At 34.8% G+C, this 27,473-nt stretch overlaps 1 protein-coding gene across 1 annotated transcript in view; it reads left to right on the plus strand.

Moving 5' to 3' along the window:
• Window positions 1-27,473, plus strand: part of ADGRV1 (adhesion G protein-coupled receptor V1) — a gene marked incomplete at its 5' end in the record, with an annotated part of 277,332 nt that overhangs the window by 7,484 nt on the left and 242,375 nt on the right. Inside the window, 12 exons of the mRNA XM_084224720.1 lie at window positions 3,865-4,049; window positions 4,965-5,114; window positions 6,189-6,284; window positions 7,355-7,459; window positions 8,791-8,904; window positions 10,811-11,376; window positions 12,593-12,863; window positions 13,683-14,012; window positions 17,293-17,469; window positions 18,448-18,671; window positions 26,195-26,227; window positions 27,292-27,418. Coding sequence (XP_084080846.1) covers window positions 3,865-4,049; window positions 4,965-5,114; window positions 6,189-6,284; window positions 7,355-7,459; window positions 8,791-8,904; window positions 10,811-11,376; window positions 12,593-12,863; window positions 13,683-14,012; window positions 17,293-17,469; window positions 18,448-18,671; window positions 26,195-26,227; window positions 27,292-27,418 — 2,378 coding nt within the window. The remainder of the gene's footprint in view (window positions 1-3,864; window positions 4,050-4,964; window positions 5,115-6,188; window positions 6,285-7,354; window positions 7,460-8,790; window positions 8,905-10,810; window positions 11,377-12,592; window positions 12,864-13,682; window positions 14,013-17,292; window positions 17,470-18,447; window positions 18,672-26,194; window positions 26,228-27,291; window positions 27,419-27,473) is intronic.

Raw genomic sequence — 27,473 nt, forward strand, 5'->3', positions numbered from 1 at the left:
CTCAGATTTTTAATCTGGACCAGCCTTTTCATTTCCCTTCTTGGTTTTTCCATGTTCCATTGAGCTATAGATTCCCTCATACTTCAAAGAAAGCAGCCAGGAGCTCTTTTCATTCTTAAGGATTTAATTTATTAAGCACAGAAGCTGGTGTAAAAATCTGCTGAAAAGACTATTCATTCTTTATAAACCTTAAAGTCTTCATCTGAAATTTGTTCCAGAAAATGACTGGGAACAGCAAGCTAGTCCTGGTGATTGACCAGTTTCATAAGCCTACCTCAGACAACAGATTGAAATGGTATTCCTTATATAAATTGTGACAGTATTGTGGAAATTACTGTGTGGAACAGTATATTATTAGTTCGATTCTACACTAATATTTCATATTTTAGTGGAAAATGAAAATTTGCTTCAAAAAGTGCCATAAGATGCATACAAAAAGAAAATGTTAATTAGGGATCATGACTCAGAATTCTGAGTTAGACTTCTTTACTTTTTTAAAACTGTATATTTGAAGAATGAGATTTTTTTCTTTTAAAATCCTTTAATACCATTAAAATGTCTAGATTATTATTTGAAAGGTATGGTTTGGTTTTGATGCCAGAAATTTTTATTATAAATCACTTAGAAACATCATCTAGGCCTCAGTACATAGCATTGTTTTAAACTTCCACTGGTACTACAAATGATTGTTTGAAATGGCCTAAGTCAGAACATGACAACAAAATAGTTAATCCGTTGTACATACTCCAAAGATGTGTGATGTTCTATTGCTTGTAGTTATAAAAACATTACAATGACTTTGGCTCGTTAAACTAATTTAACTAGAATATGTCAATATCCTGGATAGAGAGAAATGAACTCAATAATATTTAGCGGAAACAGAGGGGAGTACTTGATCACCAAATGCATGGTTTACCAAAATTTAGCAGTGACCAAGGACTAGAGTTTCAGCTTAATTTAAAAAACAAGTTACAAATTAGTTACCAGTGGTTTAATGTGGTGAGGGAAGTAAGAAAGGGTACTCTTTTTAATCCATGATCTTGCAAAGGCTTCTTCTGAACTTTATGCAATATAGTTAATAAAAAACAAATTGTATTCCCATATAAATTAACGTAGGAATTTAGTGTACAAAGTGAGTTCCTTTTTAATTAACTAAAATACTGGGACCTATAATATGCCTTCAGCTATTTGAATAAATTTGTTCTGCATTCTCTTAGTCTTGATGTATGGTGTTTTTATTGTATTACATCATATCAGCTAAAAAAAACCCACAATTTTAAAAGTGCAGTTTATATAAATAGAGTAAAAACTACTTCTGTCAGGCTGTGCAAAGTAAATCTTAGTACAAATAACATAACAAGGAAGGATACACACCAGCTGAATAATTGATGGTATGATTGTGAAACTTCTCTTGTTCCGCAGGAGTAATCCTATAGTTTTAGAATGCTCTCTAGTAGAAGTAATAGAATTCAAGTAATTCTAAACTTCGTAATCTTGCCCTCAAGGATCATGTTTTCTGTATTATTTACTAGAAGCATGTACCGTGGGAAGGTATTGGTGAAGTCTATGACAAGGTAACAGCTGAAGCTAAAAGGTCAACAAATTCCTCAGTTTAGTATGGATGATGCCTGCTTCTGCAGAGTGTAATTGTCTGAGAGTTTACAAAAGTTAGACAACTCTTTTCTTTCCTGCTTGTAGGTTTTTTTGTTTGGTTGGTTGGTCGGTTTTTCAGAACAGTTCCACATAAAACTAGGAAAAAACCTCTTGGAAGTGCTGATAATTTTAAATTCCAGGGGGGCTTATGCACAAATATTTTATCTTTCCTTCCCACTGCAAGTTTTTGCTGCTCTAGAATTACCAAATGGATAGTTATGTGAGAATCAAGCATTGTTTCTATCGTTCTGTTACACACTGAATTCCCAGTAAGAGCCATAGATATCTTGAAGGACTGTGTTCCTGGTAATAGAAGTTTAGAGTTGTGTGAAGCTAGGCAGGAAAATCATTACTGTGAGCCTTTTTTTCCAGAAATAATCAGACATAATCAGATTATTGTTTGGGTGGTGCGTGTGAAAAGGGGGTGGTGAAAAGAATAACTGTTTTCATAGAGAAAATAGTCCTGATTTTTTGCACTTACTTTTTTTTGTGTTTTGCTGTTTCCTCTGTGATGTTCGACAGATCTACATTAATTTATTATTACAGGTAATTAAAATCAACTAACTTTGTCAATCCACCAGTCTTTGCTTGTAGGTACAATAGAAAACAATGATAGTTTTCTTGACTGTACTTCAATTTGCACGTAGTTAATAAGCCATGTCTGTGGATCTTTTTGTTCTTTACTTTGCCTTAGAGCAGTTTATTTCAAGTCCTCACAACATAAAATTTGTCCTGCCCAGACAGAATTTGTTGAAAGATGAGTCAAAGGCTTGAAGTCTTTCTGAAGCTGCATTAGTTAAAGTGGTCTGAAGGCTATCTTATTGTCTGTTCAGTCCAGGATTAAAACTATCTGACTGCAAACATAAATCATCCAGAGTATGTGCTGGACCTCAGTTCTGATTCAAATTTGACACATATTTTACAAAAATGTTTTTTAATGTACTCATGACATTTGCTGTTTTAGTGATGATTTATGATTAAATATTCATAACTGCCACTCAGATAATGAAAGCAAACTTCTTTGCAAGCATGTCTGATCTTAAATATTATTAATATGCAAATATTAATGTAAGATTTGTCTGGTGATTGTAACACTTGGAAGGATGATTTTAAGCAAATTGACATTTTATTTGAATATTTAATTACACAAGTAGTGCTTGTATCTTTTGTACAGAAATTTTAAGCAGTAATAGGGCAAAATGTTGATTACAGATTAGAAGAAGCTTGGTGAGGGAGCTAATTCAATTAAAGTTTGATGTTGCAATGCATTTTGATGTTTAGAGCACAACTTTGTTCTCTTGTTTTTTTCCAAAACCTCTAAGATCCTTATGACAGCAATCTGCCCTATCCAGCATCCACGTTCTCAGTTCTAGTCAGCACTGTGCTATGTAAGCCTCTGCAGAACAATGTAACCATTTGAAATTTGTTGTGCCAGACTCTTTTAAAGTTTTTCTTTCACAGTATCACACTTTCACAGATTACTTCACTGGGACTTAAAATTGTATTTTCCATTGCAAAACTGGACTCTGATGTAAGAGAAATGGATAATGTATAAGAAAACATTGGTTTTAAGTTTGCATAGCCTAACAGAAAACACTAGATGTTATACAGAAACAAATGAAAATCAAAGTCTGCCTGCATAAATATTGCAATGGCCAAGTAGCACAGTTGTTCTCCGGGACAGGAAAACATGAAAGAATCATGGGATAAGACTTAAGTACATATTCAAATGTGTGAGGATATTTCATGGGGAATAAAATGTCAGAAAATGATCTGTGAGATGACTTCACCCTTCCTGTAATTTTTTTTGTGTGTTTTTAAAGACAATCTAGAGAGCAAAGAAAGTGGAAATTTAACTGTCAACCTTGAAGCTAATTATTGTTGATTGAAAATTAAAACAGCTTTGGTAATGTAAAAAAATTTTAGTTTCTTAAAAGAAGCTCCTTATTCTTCCACTGGAAGAAGTTGATAAGTACTGTCTAGAAAATCACTAAATGAAAATTATAAAAGTAGAATTAGATACACATGATATTTACATTATATGACTTGGTTGTAGTGGAGCCCTCTGCATGTTTTTATCTCATTCTGACACTCACAGAATGATCATGGTATGTGAAGGTTTGAGAGGGATCAACTGGATTGGTAAGGTTAACCGCAAATGCTTTGTGTATTTTAGATTTACAATTTATTTTTAATATCTTTTTCCTATAGGGATGCCCTCTGCTTCTTTATTAGTTTATTTGCTTTTAGCATTACTCATTCATTTCACATCTGGAGAATCAGAAGTGAAGTTCAGCGGACAAACAGAATTTGTAGTCAATGAAACAAGTACAACTGTTATACGTCTTGTAATTGAAAGGACAGGGAAGCCTGCTAACATCACAGCAATTGTGTCGGTAAGAAACCATGGCAGAGTCATTCTCAGTAACTGTGGATAACTTTTTAAAGTGCTTTTTGGGACTCGGATACATGGAGAGTTGTGAGTGTGACTGATAAGAGAGACAAGTGAGAGTGACAAAAACCCCTTTGTTTCTTCTTCTCTGAACTTCTAATTTCACTCTTCTGCGAGGAAGAAGTCTTTTTCACAATGGTTCTTTCAAGCCTTTAGTTTCCAAGAAGGATGATCCAGGTGTGGCAGCTATGCTGGTTGAGTGGCTTCTCTCCATTTAGTCTCACTGCCCAACTGTAAACTTAGTCTAGACCCTTTGCTGTTTTTACATGACTGCCTTTGTAATCTCTCCTCAAATTACCTAATTTACAGTAGAATTAGAGCAATTTTTTTATGTTGACTGAGATGAAAGGAGGGAGGTTCTTTTTAGAAGACTTAATCTTGCCAACTTTCATTATCAAATTGTTAATCTAGGTTAAATGCCTAGGTTCCTTCCAGTACTTAGAATGGAAGGCAGAGGGCAGTTACACCCTAAGGTAAGTTTAATTCCTGTGGAGTATTATGAGATGTACAGATCTATGCTTCCTGTACAGGCATAGCTTTTCCAATAAAAACCTTTTCATATGGTACATTATGCAAAAGATACCAAATTGCGGGGAAGTAAGTCATAAATAGTTCTGAAGAAAGTGTTCTGTTCATTTTATTGCTTCTTTTTTTCCCCTGTTTATTCAGCGTTAATAAAATGGGTTATTATCTATGTACCTTATGTCCAGAAATTACCTGTATGACAGTAGGGAAAAGAATTATGTGCAGTGGGAAGACAATGCAGCAAAGAGGGAATAAAGTCTGTTTGAATGAGTCTAGAATGGTAATGTAGAACATTGAAAAAAGGAGGTGGCGTTTGGTTGTGTGTTTATTGCAGATTGATGGAGAAAACACAGGAGACTTTTTTGACACATATGCCGCTGCATTTATACCTGATACAGAAACAAACCGAACAGTGTATATATCTGTCTGTGATGATGATCTTCCAGAGGCTGATGAGACATTCACATTTCACTTGACACTACTGGTAAGTTTCAATTTTTCAGTGTACCTATACCACAGAAAGCAATGGATAGTCTAATGCAGGTGAATGGTATTTCATAGATTACAGTGTGGTCTTACTGCTTGTGAACAGTAATAGGTAAGAGCTAAAATCTGCAATCCAAGCAGGATGATGCTTCTTGCTCTTCAGAAAGTTTGTGTTTCTGTGGATGGCTCTGTGTTGCTGCACCTGACACTTGAGCAGTCATTGCTTTCAGCTGTGGACATTTGAAGGTTTACTAGAGCCCAGAAGAGTTAGACTGTGAAGACACAGCCTTTCCTGTTTTCCTGCCTAGAATGTGCATGGAGGAGAGGGTGGAAGTAGCAGAAAAAGAGGATGACTTCCAGTCCTCCAGAGGCAGAGGTTAAATGTGACTTATCTAAACCCATCAATTTTATAAATATTTACCAATAAATTTCTTCATATTGTTCTGTCTCACAGGAGTTATGCTACAAGAGAGGGGTTCACATTGATATATTTTTAGCTAACAGTTCATGACTAAGTAAGATGTAAATTCCGTAAAAATAAATTTTCTATTTAATTGCCAATATTACACATCTATGGGGATGTTTGCAGTGAACATAAACATGCATATTTTCCCTTCCTTCTTACTTTGATTTGTAAATCTAGCTCAGTTTTATAATGCTGTAAGGACTTGCTTCTTATACTTGCTATCCCACTAAATCCTTTAGCTGGTATTCCACTATAATAGCTTCAAACTTTCAGTTTTATACAAATGTTAGGGGAAAAAGAACAACTTTTCAATTCCTGGCAGCGTTAGATGCTTTGTGTATGGTTTTCTCTTGATACGCTGTTACTAATTGCTAACTGTTGTTAATCATTTGCAAAGTTTGTTTCATGTGCCTTATTGTTGACTGTTTACAGTGTATTTACACAGTAATTAGGAATGACCTTAGTGCATCCTATTGCTTTAAACAATTTTCATTGTGATAAATAATAAAAAGACATACTTTTTTTGTAAGCTAATATTAAGAGACAGTAAAATCAAAATGCCATTTTTTTCTGTTAACATACTTAATATTTTGGTTTTTATTTTAGAAACCATCTGCAACGATAAAGCTTGGCACTCCCAGATCTGTCACTGTAACAATCTTATCAAATGACAATGCCTTTGGAATAATTTCTTTTAACATGGTATGACTTTATATATGGTATATTTTAGAACATTTTAGTAAACATAAAGGTGAAATTGTCAAAGATGCTGGTTAGTTATTCACCCAAATCCCTTGAAAACAGATTCTGAGTTACATCTCTGAAAACATCTCTAGAGATAATTCATACATATGTATGCAATTCATATTTATATACAGCTTTAATATTTCTGTATCCTTTTAGGTGTTGAAATGTTGCCTGAGATCCTCAAACTTGGATGAATATCTATGTTGCTCATCTAAATATAAAGCCCCTCAATATACTATGAAAGAAATGAGGAGTAATATCATAGGAAAGTTAGAGAAGTGGCTTTGAAATTTTAAGAATATATAGCTTTTTGCCATCTTAAGTGAGCAATTTTATATTTAACTCTGAAGCTGTAAGAGCAGCATCATGATCTATGCAGAATATAATACCTTGCAGGGATAAGAGTGGTGGTGTGACTCTAGTGGTATGGAGAATATTTGCAATAATGCAAAGTTTGTGCTAGCAGAAAGAGAAACTCTGCTGTCATTGCTGGCATTGTGGCAATAAACTTTTTAGAAGACTTCCCTGAAAAAAATCCAATATGAAAAATTTTAAGCACTGTAGTATTAATCCATGCTGCTCCTGAAGTAAGTCTTTGAAATCTCTCAGCTATAACATTTTGATAGACAGAGTCCATTGTTTAGTTGTCAAACAAATGAGATTTTAATGGAGAAATACTATTTTTAATAGGGTTAGGAACTCCTGTAAATATGACCAGTGCTCATATGCCAGTGCTTACTTAGTGTATTGTAACTAAGCTCATTTATTAAAAAAAAAAAAAAAACAAACAAAACCCAAGAAAACCCATTCTACTTACAATATGATAATTTTTTTTATCTCAAGCCTTTCAAGCTTTCTATTAGCTGAACTAATTGGTTGCTAAGAAATGTATGCCATCAGCAGACTGGTTTGCAGATTGGATTAACTTGTCTGTGGGAGTTTGGTATTTCTATGGTAACAATTTCTTCTGTCTGCTGTGATATTTGATCTGTGCCTGATTGCCTGTCCCTTTTCTTTCTCATTAGTCTGCCTTAATCACAGTGGATGAGCCTAGGGGCAGAAATGAATTTGTTCCTCTCACTCTAATCAGGGAGAGAGGAACCTATGGGACAGTCGTTGTGAGTTTTGAGGTGAGTTTATCAAAAATGCTTCTTACCTTTGCCTATTAGATGAAGCTGTGAGGCCATAATCATGACTTATCAAACTGCTTATTGAAGTGAAAGGACTAAATAGCTGTCTACATTTGTTAATTCTGTTTCATAAAATGGGAAGATACTACCTTTTGAATGGAAAATATTACAATTATCTAACTGCTTAATTTATGAAAAACAAAAATATATCGAAAAAATGAGTATTCTCTGTCTTTTAGGAGGATACTTGAAGCAGCATTTGTTGGTATTATTCGCAAACAATGTCTATTGAGTGTGCAGGGAATGTCTTGTGTATTTTTCAAAGTTTATAAACACCCAACTCTTTTGAAGGTGCTTTTGCCACCTTCAAACATGTAAATGTGGACCTCAATATTTAGTGAATTTCTGTATCTGTAAGATTGCAGTTTGGATTTCCAGACATTTCAACCTTTCAAAATCATTACTTGAATATTTAGGCTATTACTCACATACTTCATGTGAATGGATATACTTATTGCCTTTATTTTGAGAGGTTTTTTTTTTTTTTTCCCTTGTCTGGTTCTGATTCTATTACCTTCTTTAAAATTACAGGTATTTCTTTTTCATATCAAAATTCCTTTATCAGTTGTCATCAAAGATTTAATCTAGATGTGCCAAAATCTGAAAAGATTTGTAGTGGATATTCTTGCATGCTAAATACAGCATGTATAGATAATATTTCGAGATTCTTATGTTATTTATTGCAGATATGTTTGTTTTGAATCCAATAAATGTTGCTATCTGCACAATTTATCAGGTTAATATAAAAGTGTAGTTTATATACATCTGTTGAAAAAACTTTACAAGATTTTCTAAAACAAAACCCTAATATATTGCCTCCATGAGTCTCATTATTTTTTCAGGTTTTAGTATTATGTGTAATTTCCTTAGTTTCACAAGTCAAGATAGAAAAGTCACAAAATGAGTAATTGTCATTATCTTGTCTTGGAACTGAATCGGAAATGTTAGTTAAATTAAAAGAGAAGGAGTATCCTTTTCATTATTTAAAAGAGTCAGTTATGCATCAGTAGATACCAAAGAGTTCTCAAAAGGCCTGTATGGAAGTAGTTTTCTTCCTCTTTCTCTGGCAATGCATAATTTCTTCAGATTGCCTACTCTGATTTATTCCATCTTCTGAAAAAGAGTAGATTTCACAACTGAATGTGTAAGGATATGATCAGGAGTGAATAAATAGCAATTTCTTATGCACTTCACGCACTGTATATTGACTATTGTATTGGATTTTTATGCATGCTCTATATATTTCTTATAATCAAAACAATTATTTGCAGATAGAAGATGGACCAAACTCAGCTGAAGAAGACTTTAGTCCAGCCAGGGGAAATATTACATTTGCTCCTGGGAGATCAGTGTTGATTTATAATTTAACAGTGCTTGATGATCAGGTAAAAAAAACCTGACATTTTTGTTTTGGATGTATAGATTGACTGCTGTTCTGGAGGGAGTTTGTGTATTATGTTATAAAAATGCTTGGCTTAAACAGGGCTACAAGTCCTTCTGCTTCATAAGTGATGTTCAGTTTTGTCTATTTGGGCTATCATTTTATCTTTTTAAAGTTGCCTCTATTTTTCATCAATTAATATTTTTAGCTTCTGAACATATCCTGACTGCTCTGAGTAGATCTGTTAGTGCTGTACAGTAAAAGTCTAAATAATCAGGAAAGCTTTATATTTTTATTCAGATGGAATAGTGAGGTTCTTGTATTGTCAAGGATTATGTTCTTTAACTGCATAGAAGTTCATCTATTAGACTGACGTTTCTATATTTAACTTTTCTGTGTGAATGTGATACTGAACTACTTGATAAGGAAATTCACTAAAAAATTACATAGGGGGGAAGAATGTCTGTGATAAAAGTGGGAAGCTTTTAAGCATTTTTTTTACTCATTTCTGTTAATTATGGAAAATAGTCTCCCAAGTCTATACTGATACTAGTATTTAAGAGACTGTGCCGAACTGCTCTGTAGAAATGCCTCTTTCAGATTAGATGTGTTATTTCTGTAAGTTATACATGGGAAGAACTCACGTGGTTTGTGGGGAGATGTGATTTATTTTTCCTCTGAGAGGTACTTCTAATGCTCTTTTACTCAAAGTTTTATCTGTATAGCTGTGGTGGTCCACTTGCTGGATGTCTTCTGTGGCTGTACGCAAAAGGTTAATATTGTGTAAAAATCCTTCACTGCTGATGTTGATGATGATGATGGAATGCACAAGCATTCAGTTAACTTGAGCTGTTAAGATCTGAAGTTTAGAAAAAACTCTACAACAGGTATTGTTCTGAATTGCAAAGCCTTTTTCCTACAAAAATTAGGCAACTGCAGCTCTGATCTCTACAGTAGTATATTTATAGTAATTTTATTGTGTAAATTTCCTTTTTTAGTGAGGAGTAATGGAAACTTTTTAACAGAAAATGAAAGAAGCAAATCAACACTGAAAATCTTTTATATTATTGTCTTTGAAGTCTGACTGGGTTTTTCATTGGTCAATAATGATGCCATTAAGAATTCAAAGTGTCCTGTATCAACTGTAAATGAGATGTTAAGATGTAAACTACAGCTAAAGTTGTGGATATATTTTGACTCTCTTAAATGTCGATTTTTAAATTATGCCGGATGGAATATTAGTTAGTCAACTAAATGAAACATGAGGTTTTTTTTTTTGATGTGGAAGATCAGCTGTGTTGTCCTTCAGTATAGGAAGCTCATGGCTGAGATCTTCCGGATCTTACACTGACAACAAACCCTGGTATCAGTCAATGGCATTATGCATGTTTCCGTGCCACAAGCCAAAGGAACTGAATTGGCATAAGCTATCATGCCCACTCTTCTAGCCCTAGAAAAGGATCTGAGGGTGGCCAATAAATAAATGACTGTGAAAGAGAAAGAAATACTGGACAGAAGGGTTTTCAGAAGTTGTCTTTTGTCCTGGAGTTCCTCTCAGAAGCAAATACTATTGGTTTCCGGTAGTCCACAGTAAGGATGAAATGCAAAGATCACAAAGATTTCACAAGATTTTTCTGATTCTTGAGTAATTTTTATTTGTATTTGGTTTGACTTTCTACTCTCTTTCAGAAGTACGTTTAGGTAAAATAGAGACCTTAAATTTTGAAAAGGGATTTATGGCATTAGTTAAAAGCAATACTATTCTTCTGTTTGTTTTAATATGAAATGAGCTTTCAAGTCAGTATAATTTCATTCTTCTACAAAATGCATAAACCATATTTCTCAGTATTAAGTGTTCTGCATATATTTGAAATGGGACTTACACACGGTTGCTAATACTATTTTTCCAGGTACCTGAAAATGATGAAGTCTTTGTTGTTTGTCTGAAGAGCGTGGAGGGAGGGGCTGAAATCAACGACACAAAAAATTCTGTTTGGATTAATATTAGGAAAAATGACAGTCCTGTGCGTTTTGTTCAGAACGCTTATATGGTGCCTGAGGAAGATGAAGTGATAACAATCCAAGTGGTTCGTGGTAAGGATGTCACTGGAAAATTAATTGGACCTGATGAAGATGAAGTCTCTGTCAGTTACGCCATCATAACTGGGGATTCAACTGCACATGCACAGCTTAATGTAGACTTCCTAGATCTACAGCCAAATACAACTCTTGTTTTCCCACCTCTAGTTCACGAAACATATTTGAAATTTAGGATCCTTGATGATGCCATACCAGAAATTGCTGAGACCTTTCAGATTATGCTTCTTAAAGACACTTTGCAGGGAGATGCTGTTTTGATTTATCCATCTGTGGTTCATGTCACTATCCAGCCGAATGATAAACCCTATGGAGTGCTGTCAATCCACAGCGTTCTGTTCACTCACACTGTTATCATTGATGAAGACCAAATTTCAAGGTACTACAGATCTTAAAATCTAGTATCTAGTCAGTTTAAGAGATTTGTTTGTGTTTGTTAAGGCTCCTTAGGATATCATTATAGTAATTGTAAAATCACTAATAAATATAATATAGCAATCACTTAGTGTGTTGTTATTATCAGCTATATTATCAAAGATTTCAAGAAAGTGGGAATGTCTAATTATGCAGAAAGTATTTTAATATCTATAAATGGTATGTAAATATGCCATAAGTATTCAATCACATTATCAGAATAGTGAAAACTCCTAATCTGAAGGTAGGACCAGTGAAGTTGCGACTCCTATACACAGTTTCAGTGGGAAATATATTTCTGTCTTCTACACTGGATGTATATTTGTTTTTACTGTCTATAAAGCCAGTCTCTGATTAAAGAAAAAAAGTGTTCGGCATCTCCCATTAAATAGTTACCTTGAACTCAAACACAATTTAAATATTTGTAATTTTACATAGAGATTAAAATCAAAGCTCTGTACAAATTTTATAGGCAGACTGATACACAATATTGATAATCTCAATAAAAATGTCCGCCACTAATTACTGGTAGTTCATCCCCAAATAAACAAATAATTCCTCAAACTATCATAATATGAGAAATTTTGGAAGAATATTTTATGGTATGTAGGGCCCAGCATTTGAGTATTTGTCTTTCTTTTTTATACATAATAAAGAAACAAATCCTGCTTTCTAGATGTTTGCAAGTCATGATTTCCAGATTTTTCTTGTAGTCGTGCACTTGTCAGATGCAGGCATCATGACATTTCCAGTATCAGAAGTATCAGTAGCTGAATATATTTTTAGTACAGAGGCAAACAGTTCATTCAAGATCATAATTTCAATGCTCATGCCTCATAATTGTTCATGATGTAGAATAGGCAATTTGTTTTCTTAAATTTGATTTGTATTTTGCAAGACAAATGTAAAACATGCTAAGACTCTACTCAGTTCTGAGTATCTTACTTGCGGTAAACAAAGTAAGATCTAACACGTGTCTTCTGAGATTTTACAGAGTTCATGAGTAAATGCTCAAGTCTTACATATGTATTATGATTTCACAAATTTCGTAAGCCTTGAGTCAAATGTCAGTTGCAAGCATTTATACCACGTAGGTCAGTGTAAATATTTTAGGGAATTGGTACCATGCATGCCAGTAGTAATTATGGTTTGTGGGTTTTTGTTTTCGTTTGAAACCATAGGTTTGAAGGGATCACGATTGTAAGAAATGGTGGAACACATGGAAATGTTTCTGTTTCCTGGGTTATAATCCGAAATAGCAGTGACCCTTCACCTGTGACTGCAGACCTACTTCCAGAGGCGGGAGAGATAAATTTTGATCAAGGAGAGATGCTGGTGACACTCAATCTGAACATTATTGATGATGATATACCAGAAGAGGCAGAGCCCTATCTTCTGAAACTCCTAGCTTATACAGTACAGGGAGGTGCAGAAGTCAGTGAGCCATCTGAGGTAAGCTTACTTTAGAATTTTCTTGGAGAAGGTACGTTTGGAGAAGGTATTTGGAATAATAAAGACTTTACCAGTTTTCATAACATTGATTGATTGATAGATCATCTGAACAGGTTAAAGGGTTTAGTCTTGGGTAAAAAGCAAGCAAACTCATCCTTATTATTGTCTTCATGTATAGAGCCATATCTAAAGTATTTGGCTGAGTATAGTGTACAATGCCGGACACTTTTACTGTGGTAAAATTCAGTTCAGATTATTCAATGTGCAATGATAGCATTGAATAAATGCTGTCTTGAATGATTGCTTTCTAACAGAAGACAGGAAAGTTATTTTCACTTGTTTCTGTGCTGTTTTAATGATTCCTTAAGCGTTTTACAGAGAAACAACTTCAAAGGGAAGGTTTGGTAATTGAGACTATAATCTCTGAACGATTAAATAAAGGGTGGCTGGACTTGCTGACAGTTCTGTGACTCAAATCCCACCTTTGTCTTTGTTAAAAATGGTAGGAATGAGCTTGGTGAATAAAATTAAATCCTTTACAATCTAAAACATTTTTAAATTATTCACTTTGGCTCCTGTACCAAAAAATCAGTTATTCAGAGCTCATTCTGGCACATGCAATGATGCAGAGTGGGACAGTTGCCCCTGTCAGTGCAATGCTTCTTGTTTATAAAGAATTCTTTGAGGCTGTCTGTCTGATTTCTTTCCTGATGCCAGTTCACTAAGGAAAAAAATGTGTGGTGACAGTCAGAAGGTGATTTTATGAAAGCATGAAACTATGGAATAGAGTAATGCAGCATACTGTTTTCTGCTTTGCAGCTTCTGTTTTACATTCAGGACAGTGATGATGTTTATGGTCTAATAAAATTCCATCCTTTGGAGAATCAGAAGATTGAAAGTAATCCAATGGGACGCTTTTTATCCTTGAGTTTTGCAAGGGAAGGAGGAACAGTTGGAGATGTGCAGTTGGTTTATACTGCACTGTATATTCCAGCTGGAGCTCTGGATCCTGAGAGGGCAAAAGGTGGCATTCTAAATATGTCTAGAAGAAATACTCTTATCTTTCCAGAAGGAAAAGCCCAAGCTACTATAAATATACCAATACGAAATGACGCATTTCTTCAAAATAGAGCTCATTTTGTCATACAGGTATCTCAGCTGTTTTTGGGGTGGTTTTTTAGCTCATGTAGTATAAAGGATATAAAATAATAGTGGCTCCTTCCCTTTAAATTTAATTAAAATGATTCTGCTTGATTTAAAAAAAAGAAAAACAATTAGTTCTGTAGCCAAGAAAACTCTTTTATTTAGATACTGCTTCCACAGATATGCTATAAGGAGCTTTATTCCTAATGATTATTTACTAATTACATCATTTAAAAAAATACACTGTTGTAATAGGATTCAGTTACTAATAATGAAATTTAACAAAATTATATCAATGTTGCAGAAGTTTGTTACCTTTTCAGGTATCTGTCTACCCTTTGCCTTTCGATTCAATCAAATTAAGTCTCCTAAAGTAAAGAAGCATGACAGATTTTAGAAATTAAAAGAAATGAAATATAAATTAAAATAGTAAAATATATGTTTTGTTTATGTGCAATTTTGACCAGGTAATTGAAAAGTTCTTCTAGTTTTCCCTGTAGGTGGTCTTTTGATTTTTTTTCATCTTCTGTTTTTGTTTCTGTTTGTGTGGTTTTTTTGTTTGTTTGTTTGGTGGGGTTTTTTTTCTCTCTATCTGAATTTGTATTGTGTCATTGCTTGTAAGATTGCTGGAAAAATACACTAAAATAATGCTTTTGAAAGAAAATGGGTTTTCCACAAAAATGTTTAAAGAAAGATTTTTTTGTTTTCCAATATGTTTTTTTTTCCTTCATTTTTCACGGGAGAAAACCAGATTTACATATATGTTAGCAAGCTATTGTTCAGATATACTGCTGTGGGAGTTTCTGGGCATTGCAATCAATAATTTTTATACTTAATTTCTCATCTGCAGTTGAGACTACAGCATAATCTCTACTTCCTCAGATTAACTATTGCCACTGTGTAGGATCATGAGCCCAGGGAGCAATCCTGATACACAGACAAAGGGGTGACTTGGCACAACCAAAGCACGAATCTGAAAAACATTTCTTAGGTTTTTTTAGTCTTTTCTTTTTAAGTCAGATGTCTTTAAAATTTTCAAACAGAGATATTGATGTGGAACCATAAATGTAAAATTTCTTTAATTTCTAGTCTACCAAAAATGTTTTAATTACTTGAAAAGAATTCTTCCCCTTACCTCCTTCCCCTTACATTCTACTATTTAAAAAAAAAAAAAAAAAAAAAAGAGAGAGAGAAAAAAATATTGCCAGAATCATATTATCATTTTAGTTGCACACACACTTTCTATGTTCACAGATAGGCAGGGAATATGTTTCTGAAATATTAGAATAGGTTAGTCTGTTTTACCTTCTTCATGTGTTCTGAAAGATCGACAGAAGAATTGAAATATCTAATTCCAAGCTCCTTTCAGGTGATAGATTACAAATAACATTGCAGTGTGGACTATGGACAAGATGTGTGACAAGTACTTCAATATGCAGACATTTGGCCTGGTTTCTCAAACAGATTCCAGGGAGACGGGCTGTATCTTTTGTACTTTCTCCATGAACTATAAAAATCTTTTGAGTACACAAAATCAGATGCAACTTCTAACACAAATAATTCCTTTAAAAAAAGGAAAAAAATTAACCCTGTTTATCACTATGACAATCCTTCTACATTGTGAATAAATTATAATCTCAGAAAACATGTTTAGAATGAGATTACAAAATTTGTAATAGGCCCAGTGAAGGATCAACTTAGAAATCGGAGAAAGAGGGATGGAGGAAGAAATGAAGCATAAATACAACAAGAGAACAGATAGAGGAACTGGAAATGTGAGATTAACCTTCTTCAGTTACATCTTCAATAAAATAACCTATTGTTTGATGTGCAGACTACTTTTGGTATGGACAAGAAGATTAACTAATTTAGTAGACTGCTTGGCATTATTTGGTTCACAGTGTATTCTTTTTTCCCTCATGGACTGATTTACTTTAAAAGGAAACACTGAATTAAAAAAAAAACAAACCACCAATATTTCATTAATTATTACTTTAATCTCAAAGTTACTATCCAGATAGTAACAAAGGGAATTCTTTCAGCTCTGTAGTGTTTCAGAACTTCTACTGAGCTAACAACCCAACAGTGGTCCACCTGCATGCACCTATTCTAAAATAAATCTTAGACAACAAAGGAACAAATAGAACCACTCTCTGTTACTCAGAATCCCAATAAGTGGCTTGTATGGTTGAGAATCACTTTCTAATTACAGTATTTATAAAACAAATCCCATCATCAAATAAAATGTGCATGAATATTTTTACGTGTTACTTGAATAACAGCAACACAAAATATGATACAGTCCATGTATTTTATATAAATTGGTTTTAAGAATCAAAGGGATTTAAAACTCATCAGTTGAGAGGATGATACATAATAACTATATAGATTTAAATAAGGTCATTTTGCCCTTCTCCACTAAAATTTATATGGCAGCATCTAATAACTCCAAGCAAAAACATCCTAATGGGAGTTAAAAGGTGGTTCTCAGTGGTGGTTCATACACCAGTGAAATGTTTACAGAAGTATATATAAATTAGTCATAGAAATATCTGTTATTATGATCCATGTAGACAGAATCTGATAGTGTTATAAATTATATTTGAAAGAAATATTAAAACAAGTAACACAAGGAAAGTCATGTCAGTGGTTCTGATGGCCTAAGTGAATGGTATTTTCCATTCAAAGATAGAATAAACATTTTTCTATTTCTTCTTAGTATAAATAAACCATCAAAAATATGGTTATGTAAGAGGAGAGTACAGTTTTGAAATCTTGTACTGATTTTCAATTTTGAATGTAATTCTAACATATTAGTTATTGTAGATAGAGAAGTCTTTTCATTTTTTTGAGAGAGGAAAGATAATTGAGTCACTCTTTGGCTTAATGAGAGGGTGTAAATAATTATGTTTCCAGTGACTTTAACAGATTTTTATCAATGCATGGCAAAAAATCCTGAAGTTTGAACAACAATCTGGCAGATCAATTCATAGATCTAGTAAGGAATTACCCAGTTTAGAAAGCTAATTCTCCCTCTATATACATTTAGTTGTGTACATGATTTGTCTGAGAGGTATACCATTCTGTTGTGGAAGCTCAATACCATTCACTTAATTTCTTACACAACTATATACACATTTTTGTAGTAGAAATGTCACTGGTAGGAGAAATTTGTCCTGGAGGTATTTCGCTCCTTGCAAATGACACTTATTCCAAGATGTCAGAATAGTTTTCGCTTGGTACTCAGGCTTCTTATTTCTCACGTTTTTCTTACTTTTTCTCCCAGTTGGAAAAAGTTGAGCTGCTGGATAGAATTCCTCTTGTCCCACCTGTGAGTCCTAGATTGGGTGAGATTCAAAATATTTCTTTGAGGATTACTCCAGATATTGCAAATGGAGAAATAGGCTTTACTAGCAATCTTCCAATTATTCTTTCTGAACCAGAAGAATCACCTGCTACAGTGGTAAGTAAATATTTCTATATTGTCCCTTAGTATGGAAAACTTATTTGGGGAAAGCAAAGTTTGCTATATCCACCGTAGCATTTGAAAATTAACGTGAGAAAAATCCATCCTCCAAGTCTGATCTAATCTCAAATATTCTCCTGCTTTATAAAACCAAAAAGGCAAAAAATTGCTAGCAAGATTAATGTGTTTGTCATCTGAAAAGTGTGGTGAACCTTGCTTTCTCTGTAAGAATCTGGAATTGGTTAAGTCTTCATGCTCACATGGAACAAAAGATGCTGCAGTTTAATTTCTTTCACCAGCTGCAAAGACACTCTGTAGAGTAGGACTGATTTTGCTCCCAAATTTGGTGAAAGTGTCTGTATTTTTTATAATTGACTTACATGTGAATATGTAGTTTGGCTTGCTGGGTCTGTTTTATAATAAATAATGCTTTTTTGTATTTCTCAGTACCCAAAAACATTTTCAAAAGCATCATCATCCATCTGAATGCTGTAACCCCAGCCAGAGAACCACTCTATAAAATATTTTTTCTTACATTTTTCCTTTTTTCCCCCTAGTTGTCTTAACTGAGATCTTCCTTCAAATCCTGAAGCAGAGAACTGATTTTTATCCTCAGAATAAAACTGCTGATTTAAAACCTAGGCTGTCTTTATGAAGTGGGCATTGGTTAAACCCATCATAGAAGGGTTTTTGTGTTTATGAGTGCTAAGTGATTTGTCATATTAATGGTCTGCCACCTCCACAAAGTATATATAAAAATATATGTCCAAGTATATAATGGATAGATTATTAAATATATAAGATTCAGTATATATCTTCATAGATCTTCATCTTTGATTTCAGATCTTATACACAGGTATAAGAAAAAAGCCGAAGGTGAATATTTTGAGGGTCATATTCTAACAGTAATTTGCAAAAGATTAATTGTTTTTGCATCTAGTTTTGCAAGTCACAGCAGACTCCTGTGCTTTACAGGTTTCCATTGCATTGCATCGAGATGGGACTGATGGTCAAGCAACTGTGTTTTGGAGTTTGAGACCCTCTGGTCCTAATCACAAGGCAGTAACACAGGATGATATAAGTCCTTTTAATGGCTCTGTTGTTTTCTTATCTGGACAAAGTGATACTACAATCAACATTACTATTAAAGCTGATGATATACCTGAAATTAATGAAACCGTATTACTAACTTTAGACAGGTATTGTACCCTAACCTTTATTCATACGTACCACTTGCTATACTCAATTTATATATAAAAAATTGGCACAGTATTAATTATGAGTTGTTGCCTCCATTGTGTTGATAAATGCCTGGAGGAATATTGGGCCCTTGATTTAGTCTGTGTATGAAATCTTCTTTGACTCATGATCAATGTAAGAAACCATATTATCTAATGACTTAGTTTTGTTTGTATTTTGATTAAAAATAATGTATACTACTTAAAAAGTTGATTTAGCTTTGATCTTTAGTTATAGCTCTTGTTTATAACAATTTCAGAAAAATAATGTTTAGTGAGATAATGGGGAAAGCTATAATGAATAGTAAGAGAAGCAATATATAACTGTGCTTTTCTCAGAAGAGCTTTAGAGTCAGGATGTTGTTGGTGAATTAGATACTTCCATCACAACTGCTGGTTTCCAAAATAGGCCAATGTGACTACACCACATGCCTCAGCTACAAAGGGAGCAGTGGTGTTTCTGAAGCACAGTGTTGTGGTCTCCCTTCTGTGTGACATCAGGATTGCAGGATAATTAAGGCTGTAAGAGGCCTCAGAAGATATTATCTGCGTGTGAACACTACTCAGAATACTTGAATTATTTCATATCCAGGAGCCTTTTGTTTTATTAGCAGGAGAATCTTGGCTATTTTTTCAGTCCTGCTTCCAAAAATTCAGATGTATCTATAGTTTAGAAATACTATCACTTCTGCTAATACCTCCTAATAATCTAAGGTATATTTTTCCCATTTATTTTTCTGGAAACATGCTAAGAGAGGTCTGTCGGCTGCAATGTCTGCACTGAACATCTATTACATATACAGTCCTTACCTTATGTAGAAGTATCCTTTTTGTACATAGGAAGGGCAGACTAGCTCATGGGAACTTCTAACACTATATATTCACGTAGCGTACATACTAGTAAACCAGAAAGCAGCTCCTTAGGCTGCTGATGACCCTGGTTTTTTTGAGCATTGTTCTAGCACACAGGAAAGATGCTTTTTCAGTGCAGAGTTGGTCAGCTTCTGTAGAAGCTGGCTGGTGGATGCATCTAGTGCACAGTGAATTATTTCATTCTAATCTTGGATACTCACTGTGTTGAAAAGATGGTTCTGTTGAAGACAAAAACAAATGGAGACTATTGCAAGCAGTTCTCTGGTTTTTTTCCCTGTGGAAAAAATTGGTTTGCCTGAAAGTTCATTAGAGTCTGTGGCACAAAAAAAGAAACTAAGATTAGAAATAATGATTGAAGTTTTGAAGGTGTTGTGTAAAGTGGCAAAAATGCTGAAGTGGAAGGATAGGAGGCAAATAAGTATGTAGGGGAAGTGGGCAGCATACAAGATTAACTTTTTAGTATTGGATAGCTCTGCAGTATGAGTAACTACAGCTTTTTACCACTTACTCTGACTAGTAATTTCATGCCTTGAAAATTATGTAAAAGGGGATTGAGTTGGCAGCTGAACAAACACAACCACTGTTCTGCTTTTGCTATGTGTAGTGGGAGTAGCAGATTCTATTGATCGTGAAGTGGCTGGTAAAAATTTTGACAGCAGTAAGCAGCTTTCCCACACTTGGCAAGGTCAGAGAGTGAAGTAAGGAATAGGTAGTCTGGCCAGGAAAAAGTAAATACATAGGGGATAAAATCTGAACTTTTCTCTACACCTGGGTAGAGTCCCTCAAGGCTACAAGTGAAATTTGGCAACTTTTAACTAGAGTAGAAGACAAGAATGCAACAATACCTGCAAAGATCATCTTTTCAATACTGGAGATGACTCTTCAAAGCAGGGATGAATGATACTGTCAGGGTTATGCATGTAAGCTTTTTTTGCCTCCTACATAGCTTGTGTCTTCTAGAAAAACAGAAGATTTCAGTTTCCAAGACAGGCAGCCAGCACCTCACAGCAGCAGTGAATTACCATGAAAACAAAGATGCACTCTGCTGTGGATGTGCTTGCAATTGATAAATTGTAGCATCAGTCAGTAAAAAAATAGAGCATGTACAGACTTTCATGAAACTATAGATGTAGAAATACATCCATAAGCATTCTATTTATTGCAATTAGTAATAGCATGGGCAAAATAATATGATAATTAGTTTTAACAAGTATGTATTATTTACAACTCAGTGCTGTTATTATGGTAGTTAATGTTTTAAATGAGCTTTGATTGTACCCATAATAACAAAAGAAACCTTCCAAGCCATTAAAAATAGTATTTTCCTTCCTTGCTCTGTGGCCACCATCTGTAGGCCCTGGATATTAAAAACAATTATGAATGCTGTCCACAAAATGGAGGCCAATGTAAATCAGGAAGAATATGCTTACCCAGAAGACAGATGAGCTGTAAAGAAGCAAGATAATCTTGTGTCTGCTGAAGCTTCTTCATATTTTCTTTCTTTAGGACCAGCTTCTGTTTGGATGCCTGCCCATATCTTAACAGGCCTGAATTGAAACTAAACATAAATAAAGCCAGAGTTTTGTATCACTACAGACCTAAATCTGATGGATTTTTTTTTAACTTTTGCACAAGAAGTTTGGCTCTTGGCAGTTGTCATGCCCCCAGTGCAGATATACAGCTATAAATTTTGCAATTGGCACAGCAATTGGCACATGGCCCCAGTGCAGATACACAGCTATAAATTTGGCAATTGGCACAGCTGAAGGGCCCTCATGGGACATGGATTGTGTTTGTTCTCTTAAATGAGTGTAGCTGAGAGTGAAAACCTCTGAACTTTAGGTCCTGGGAGAAACAATACACAAATTAATTTATTTTTATTTTGGGAAAATTAAAATCCAGGAACATCTGAGTGTTAAATAATTTATGCTCAGAATCTTTTGGTTATGAGTCCCTAAAATTAAGATACCAGAACAGATCCATGTATGTGTATGTATGTATCTAATGTGACATATGTTCAAAGGAGCAAAACTCATGTAATGTGGAAAATTTTATCGTTCTAGTGATTTCTGTGATGTGATATTGGCTGAGGTACTTAACACCTTTGCCTCAGTCTTAAGTCTCAGTAAGACAAATTATTCTCAGGGCAACTGGTCCCCTGAGCTGATAGAAAAGGTTGAAGAGCAGAACAGACCTCCTGAAATCCAGGAGGAAGTAGTTAGTGTTTAGCAGAGCTATTTAGGTGATCACAAGTCTATGGCACCAGAGAGGATCCATCCTAGGGTAATGAGGGAGCTGTTGTAAGAGCTCTCTAAGCTGCTCTCTCTCCTGTATCGCCAGTCATGGCTAACTGAGGAGGTCACAGACAGTTGGAGGTTGACCTATGTGAGGCTTGTTCACAAAGAAGGCTGGAAGGAGGATCTGGGGAACTACAGGCCAGCCTGCCTGACCTTGGTGCCTGGCAAGGTTATGGAACTGATTATCTTGAGTGGGGTCATGCCACATCTACAGGATGGCTGGGGCATCAGACCCAGCCAACATGGGCTTAGGAGGGGCAGGTCCTGCCTGATCAATCTGGTCTCCTTTTATGATCAGCTGACGTGCCTGAGGGTTTGGGGTAAGGCTGTGGATGTTGTCTATCTGGACTTCAGCAAAGTTACTCTGTCCCACAGCACTTGCCTTGAAGAGCTGGCAGCCCATGACTAGGACAGGTGCTCACTTCTGTGAGCTAAGAACTGGTTGGGTGGCCAAGCCAAGAGAGTGGTGGTGAATGGTGCTGCATCCAGTTGGAAGCCAGACACTGGCGGAGTCCCCCAGGGATCAGTGTTCGGCCCAGAACAGTTTAATACCTTTATTGATGATTTGGATGAGGGGATTTACCATTAGTAAATTTGTGAATGACACCAAGTTATATGGGATTGTTGATCTGCTGGAAGGTAGGAGAGCTCTGCGAAGGGACCTGGACAGGCTGGGTTGATTGGCTGGCAACAATGTCTTCAGAATCAACAAGATCAAATCTCAAGATTCTCCACATGGATCTCAAGAACATCACACAGAGCTAAAGGCTGCGGAAGAGTGGCTGAAAGGTAGACCAGTGGAAGAAGACACTTTTTGAGATATTGGATAGAAGTGAAAGTTTTTTAGAGAAGTATGTTTTTAAGAGGTTGCTGAATTGCAGGGCCCAAATCTGAACCCAGCACTTGAGTCAAACCTATGTTTTGCATTTACATTTTTAAAAACAATTATTTTCCAAATTTAATCAAAGCATTTTTGTGTTCAAGAGACTACTTAATGATAAAAAAGTTTGCAAATCACGGAAGGCCCATTTAAAGCAATGCACACTGTCTATGTGCCTTAATTCAGGGCATAAGAAAAGTTTTTTAATGGAGTATTTTTCTAACTTGGGGATTTCCTGTGCTTAGTGCCTATTTCAAAACTATTTTTATTTTCCTTAAGTAATTTTTCCATGAAGAAATATATGTGGTGCTATAAGAATTAAGTCTTTCATTGTAACATGTTGGCTTTTACTTCAAGGCTTTGGACAGATCTTGTTTTGATAGGGAAAAAGTTATTTGAAACTGGTAGTAGAATGTTTATATGAGTTACTGGATACCTACTGCTAACTTTCATTACTTTTCAAAGTAGTAACACCATATATCTTCTGCTATGAATAACATAAGTTAAAATGGCCTCCAAAACCAAATAAATTGTGGATTAAGTCTGGATAGAAGGTGTTCTCTCTGGTAAGAAATACTGTAGAATTCATAATGTGGCCAATCCTCCTTGAATACTATTCTTTAAAGCTAGGTCACTAATTAAGTCAGCAGATAATTCTGAAAAAAATTAAGTAGCAAACACAAATCGAGGATGCAAATTGAGTAACATTCCACAGGCAGTTTGAATGCACCTTTTTTGAGATACTTGAATGAAGAGAAAGATTTTAGAGGAGTGTGTTTTTCAGAGTAACACTAATACAAAGTCACAGTTGCAATTCTGTTTCTCATGGGCTTTTCAAAACATTCACTTTCTACAGAAGTATAGTTCTTTGTTCAAAGTTACCAAATTCAAACACATCTCTTAATCATTATTTTATTTTCAGTAGTATTTGTTTAATAATTGTTTTGTTATTTTAAACTCAGTCAAAAATCTTCTTTCTGTTATTTTATAGTACTATGCATTTTAAAACAATGAGATAATATTTTGAAGCTTCTCTTAGTTGTCCTAATTTATCTGTAGTTCTTGCTAAGTAATAATTAAGGTGTTTTTTTAAAAAAAATGATTTTCTTCTGTGATGACCAGCCTTTTCAGGTGAGATTTTTCATATGGGAAGTGGGCCAGCCTTCAATCCAGGGCATAAGGTAAGGTCATGGTGGTAGGGCAGGTTAAGTGAGGGATAAGTTTGAATGATGGTCACCAGCATCAGGCACAGCTCAGTAATTGCCAGGAAGGTCCACAGCGAGAAGAAAAGTCCAAGGCTGAGCCAGGAAGTCTCTTGATGGATCCTGGTCCAGGGTTGATATGAAAATTTGTATATGAGTGCCCTATACACGAGGGATCTTGTTGTGTTCATTGCTCACGTAATGTTGAAAGCCTGTGCCCCGTGGCTTCTATTCTGTTTGGCATAGTCTGTTTTATCATGGAATCACAGAATAAGAAAAATTGGAAGGAACCCATCAGGATCATCAAATCCAACTCCTGGGCCTGCATAGGATATCCCAAGAATCATACAGTGAGCCTGAGGCTGTTGTCCAAAAATATCTTGAACTCTGTCAGGCTTGGGGTTGTGACTGCTACTCTGTGGAGCCTGTTCCAGTGCCAACCTCCCTCTGCTGTTTTTGAATATTAACCAACATTTAATATATTAGTGCACTGATAGCAGTCTAGCCAGTTGTGCAGGGAAAACAGTCAGATCCATCAATCAGTCAGCCAGTCAAGTGACCCTAGTTTTGAAAACTTGGCTGGAGAAAATTCAAGATAATGGTGTTTTTAGCAGTTGTTCAGGATGGGCTGAATCTGATTAGTTGCTTTCTAACTTCCAAGTTCTTGAAATTCTGGTCTGACTTACGCTGTGACTGTTAAAAGGTAGTAAGTACTGCCAGTCTTCTAAGTACTTTCAAAGTATACATGGAGATACTCGAAGTACCTGCTCACAGTACCTTGGGACCGTTTAATTTCAGCTACCCCTTGGATTCCATTAGAGCTGCCATCATGCACTACAAAATGATACTGGATTCTAGCGCTAGTCCTCAGTTAACAGGGCCTTTTTCATCTGAGCTGTGTTTGGATTCAGGCAGTCTGACTTCATGACAATGAAATGAAGTTTAGCATTGCCCTTTGACGTTTTGATAATTGTGTCTTAACCACTTAAGCTTGTATATAACATACCAAAAACCCACTTGCTATAATGGTTCGTTAGTATTCTCTACTGTGAAATATACTACCAACAGCTTAGTGACATAATTAAATTTTAGCATTAAGAGCAATATAATGAAAATTTAGCTTAAATTTTAGCTCTGGAATTTTCACCTTGACTTTTTAAATAGTATTAATGCTTGATGATTTTGGAAAACTTGCATACATTTCTGAAGGAAAGGAGAATGTCTTCATATATCGTATTTAAAAAGTAGCCTCATTTGAAATAACTAAGAAATTTCTATTAAATCAGATCTCCTATTTGAAAGAATAGAGCTGCAAATGTATTTGTTTTATTACTTCAAACTTTTGAGCGAATTCATGTCTACTGAATTCTGAAGCTGAATTATTTTTTAATTCAAAACTTCACTTTATAAATGCTTTGTTTATGTGTTGATACAATTTTAATAGTAGGTCCCAGTTTAATATTAACTATATATTTATTTAGGTTAAGAAAATAATCTGCGCATACTTTCATAAAATGACGTATTTGTTATTGCCGAAAAATTTCATTTCATCTGAATTGATGTGATAGTTTTGTCATATGTGCTTATTTTCCTATTTCTACTTTTTCCTTGTTTTTTTTTTTTTTTGTGGGCGGGTGGTAGTTTTCTTCTTTTCTATTTTGTTGGTCTTTTACCCTGTTAATCTGATTAATCTAAAAAAAAGTCAAAAATAAAGTTTGATGTGATTTTTTTGCTAGAATAGTCTTTGATATGTGTGTGTTGTAACTCCCAATGTACTTATCAATTTTTATCATTACTATGTCAGATTGATAAAATAACACAAAATGGAGGCGTGTTGATTGTATATTTTTTTGCATGACGCTATAAATGAGGGCTGCTGATGCAGTTGTGAGCAGGCACAGAGGTTGGCTGTGAAAGAACTCCTGAAGGAGGGCGGGGTAGGGCATACCATGAATTGGCCTTGACATCCTGCATTGATCATGGGGTCATTTCTCACCAGTGAGGACTACCTACTTGCTAGCATTTGTCAACAGGAAAATGCCAAGGAAGGAGGTTCCCATAAAAGGAACATGATGTGTCTGGAAAGGGAAAAGAAAACTTTGTGGTGCTCTTGTTTTTATTATTGTCTAACAGTGCTACTATTGAAATTCCAGGAACTAGCACTTTCATTAATTCCCCCATCCCTTTTCTTTCCCTCTATTCTTCTTTCTTTCTTTTTTTCTCTGTTAACAGGGTAGAGACAGAAAGGTTTGTTGTGTACTTTGGGTAAGTGCAGTGAACTGTGGTTAGTGTTTAATGAATCAATGCTTTGTTTTACGAGTGATTAGTTTGAACAGAACCTGTCAATAACTTCTTTTCGTCTCAGGAATCATGTCTTCTGCATCTCTTCAGACAATGCTTGGTTGTCCTTTGGTTTTTAATTTGAAGGCATGGCTTTCTGGCATGAAGCTTTATTTAGGATTTGTGAATGATGAAAGTTACTAATGCATGACTCAGTGTTTGATACCTGCGCTTGATTGCAATGTAGATCCATTGTCTTAAACTACCAGAAATGCAATTTGTCCCAGCTAAATGCCTGAGTGGACTAGAACTGTAAAGAAGTTTTCTATTGAGCAGTTATCAATTTTTTTGAATGACATAGGTTTAGTTTATGTTAACACAAGTTTTTGGGTCTTCTGGCATTTTTTTAAAATATACAATAAATATGACATTTTACCATTTAAAATAGATATTTCCTGTTTGTTCATTGAAATTTTCTTCAGAAAACATAGAAGATGAATCTGAATTCATAAACAAACACTTAATAAGCTATATCAAAATCATCAGTTTGAAGGTGCATTCTTTATGCATCTTTCAGCAATAGTTTTTTCTTGCATTTTTAATGGAATGTACATTAAGCAATGTAATTGAAAGTTTATATCAGAAAAATGAATGCAAGAAATACAAGCTCACTTTGTTTAAGTGATTTTAGATCACTCCTTATGTTTTGATCCAAATAAAAAAGTAATACTAAATCTGATTTAAAATTTTTAGTATATGATTCTATTTCTTTTTCTTAGTATTGTGTGCATGTGTGACTAAAAAGCCCCAGAACTATAAGCTGTAAAAATAATCAGAAAGCAAAGGTATCTCAGGAAAAAGGTTGGGTTTTCCGCAAGTGAATGGAACACTCTGATGTGTCTTTCCTAATTTATTATATTCTTCTTAGGTAATTGTTTTCATAATTTATTCATAAAATTAATCAGGATTCTGATGTCCTTCACATAGATATGTATTTACTTACTAAAAGAACCATCACTCAAAAAAACATGACTTTTTTCCTTGCCCAGGGTCAGCGTGGAAAACCAAATACTGAAATATGGGTTTACTACTCGTGAGATCACTATTTTGGAAAATGATGATCCTGGAGGAGTGTTTGAATTTTCTCCCTCTTCCAGAGGTCCCTACAGTATCAAGGTAGGTATCTGACTACCTTTTCTAAATTGTTATGGAAGAGTAAATCTCAGCAGAA

This window comes from Fringilla coelebs (assembly GCF_963513975.1).
Source record: "Fringilla coelebs genome assembly, chromosome: Z".
Classification (NCBI taxonomy): Eukaryota; Metazoa; Chordata; class Aves; order Passeriformes; family Fringillidae; genus Fringilla; species Fringilla coelebs.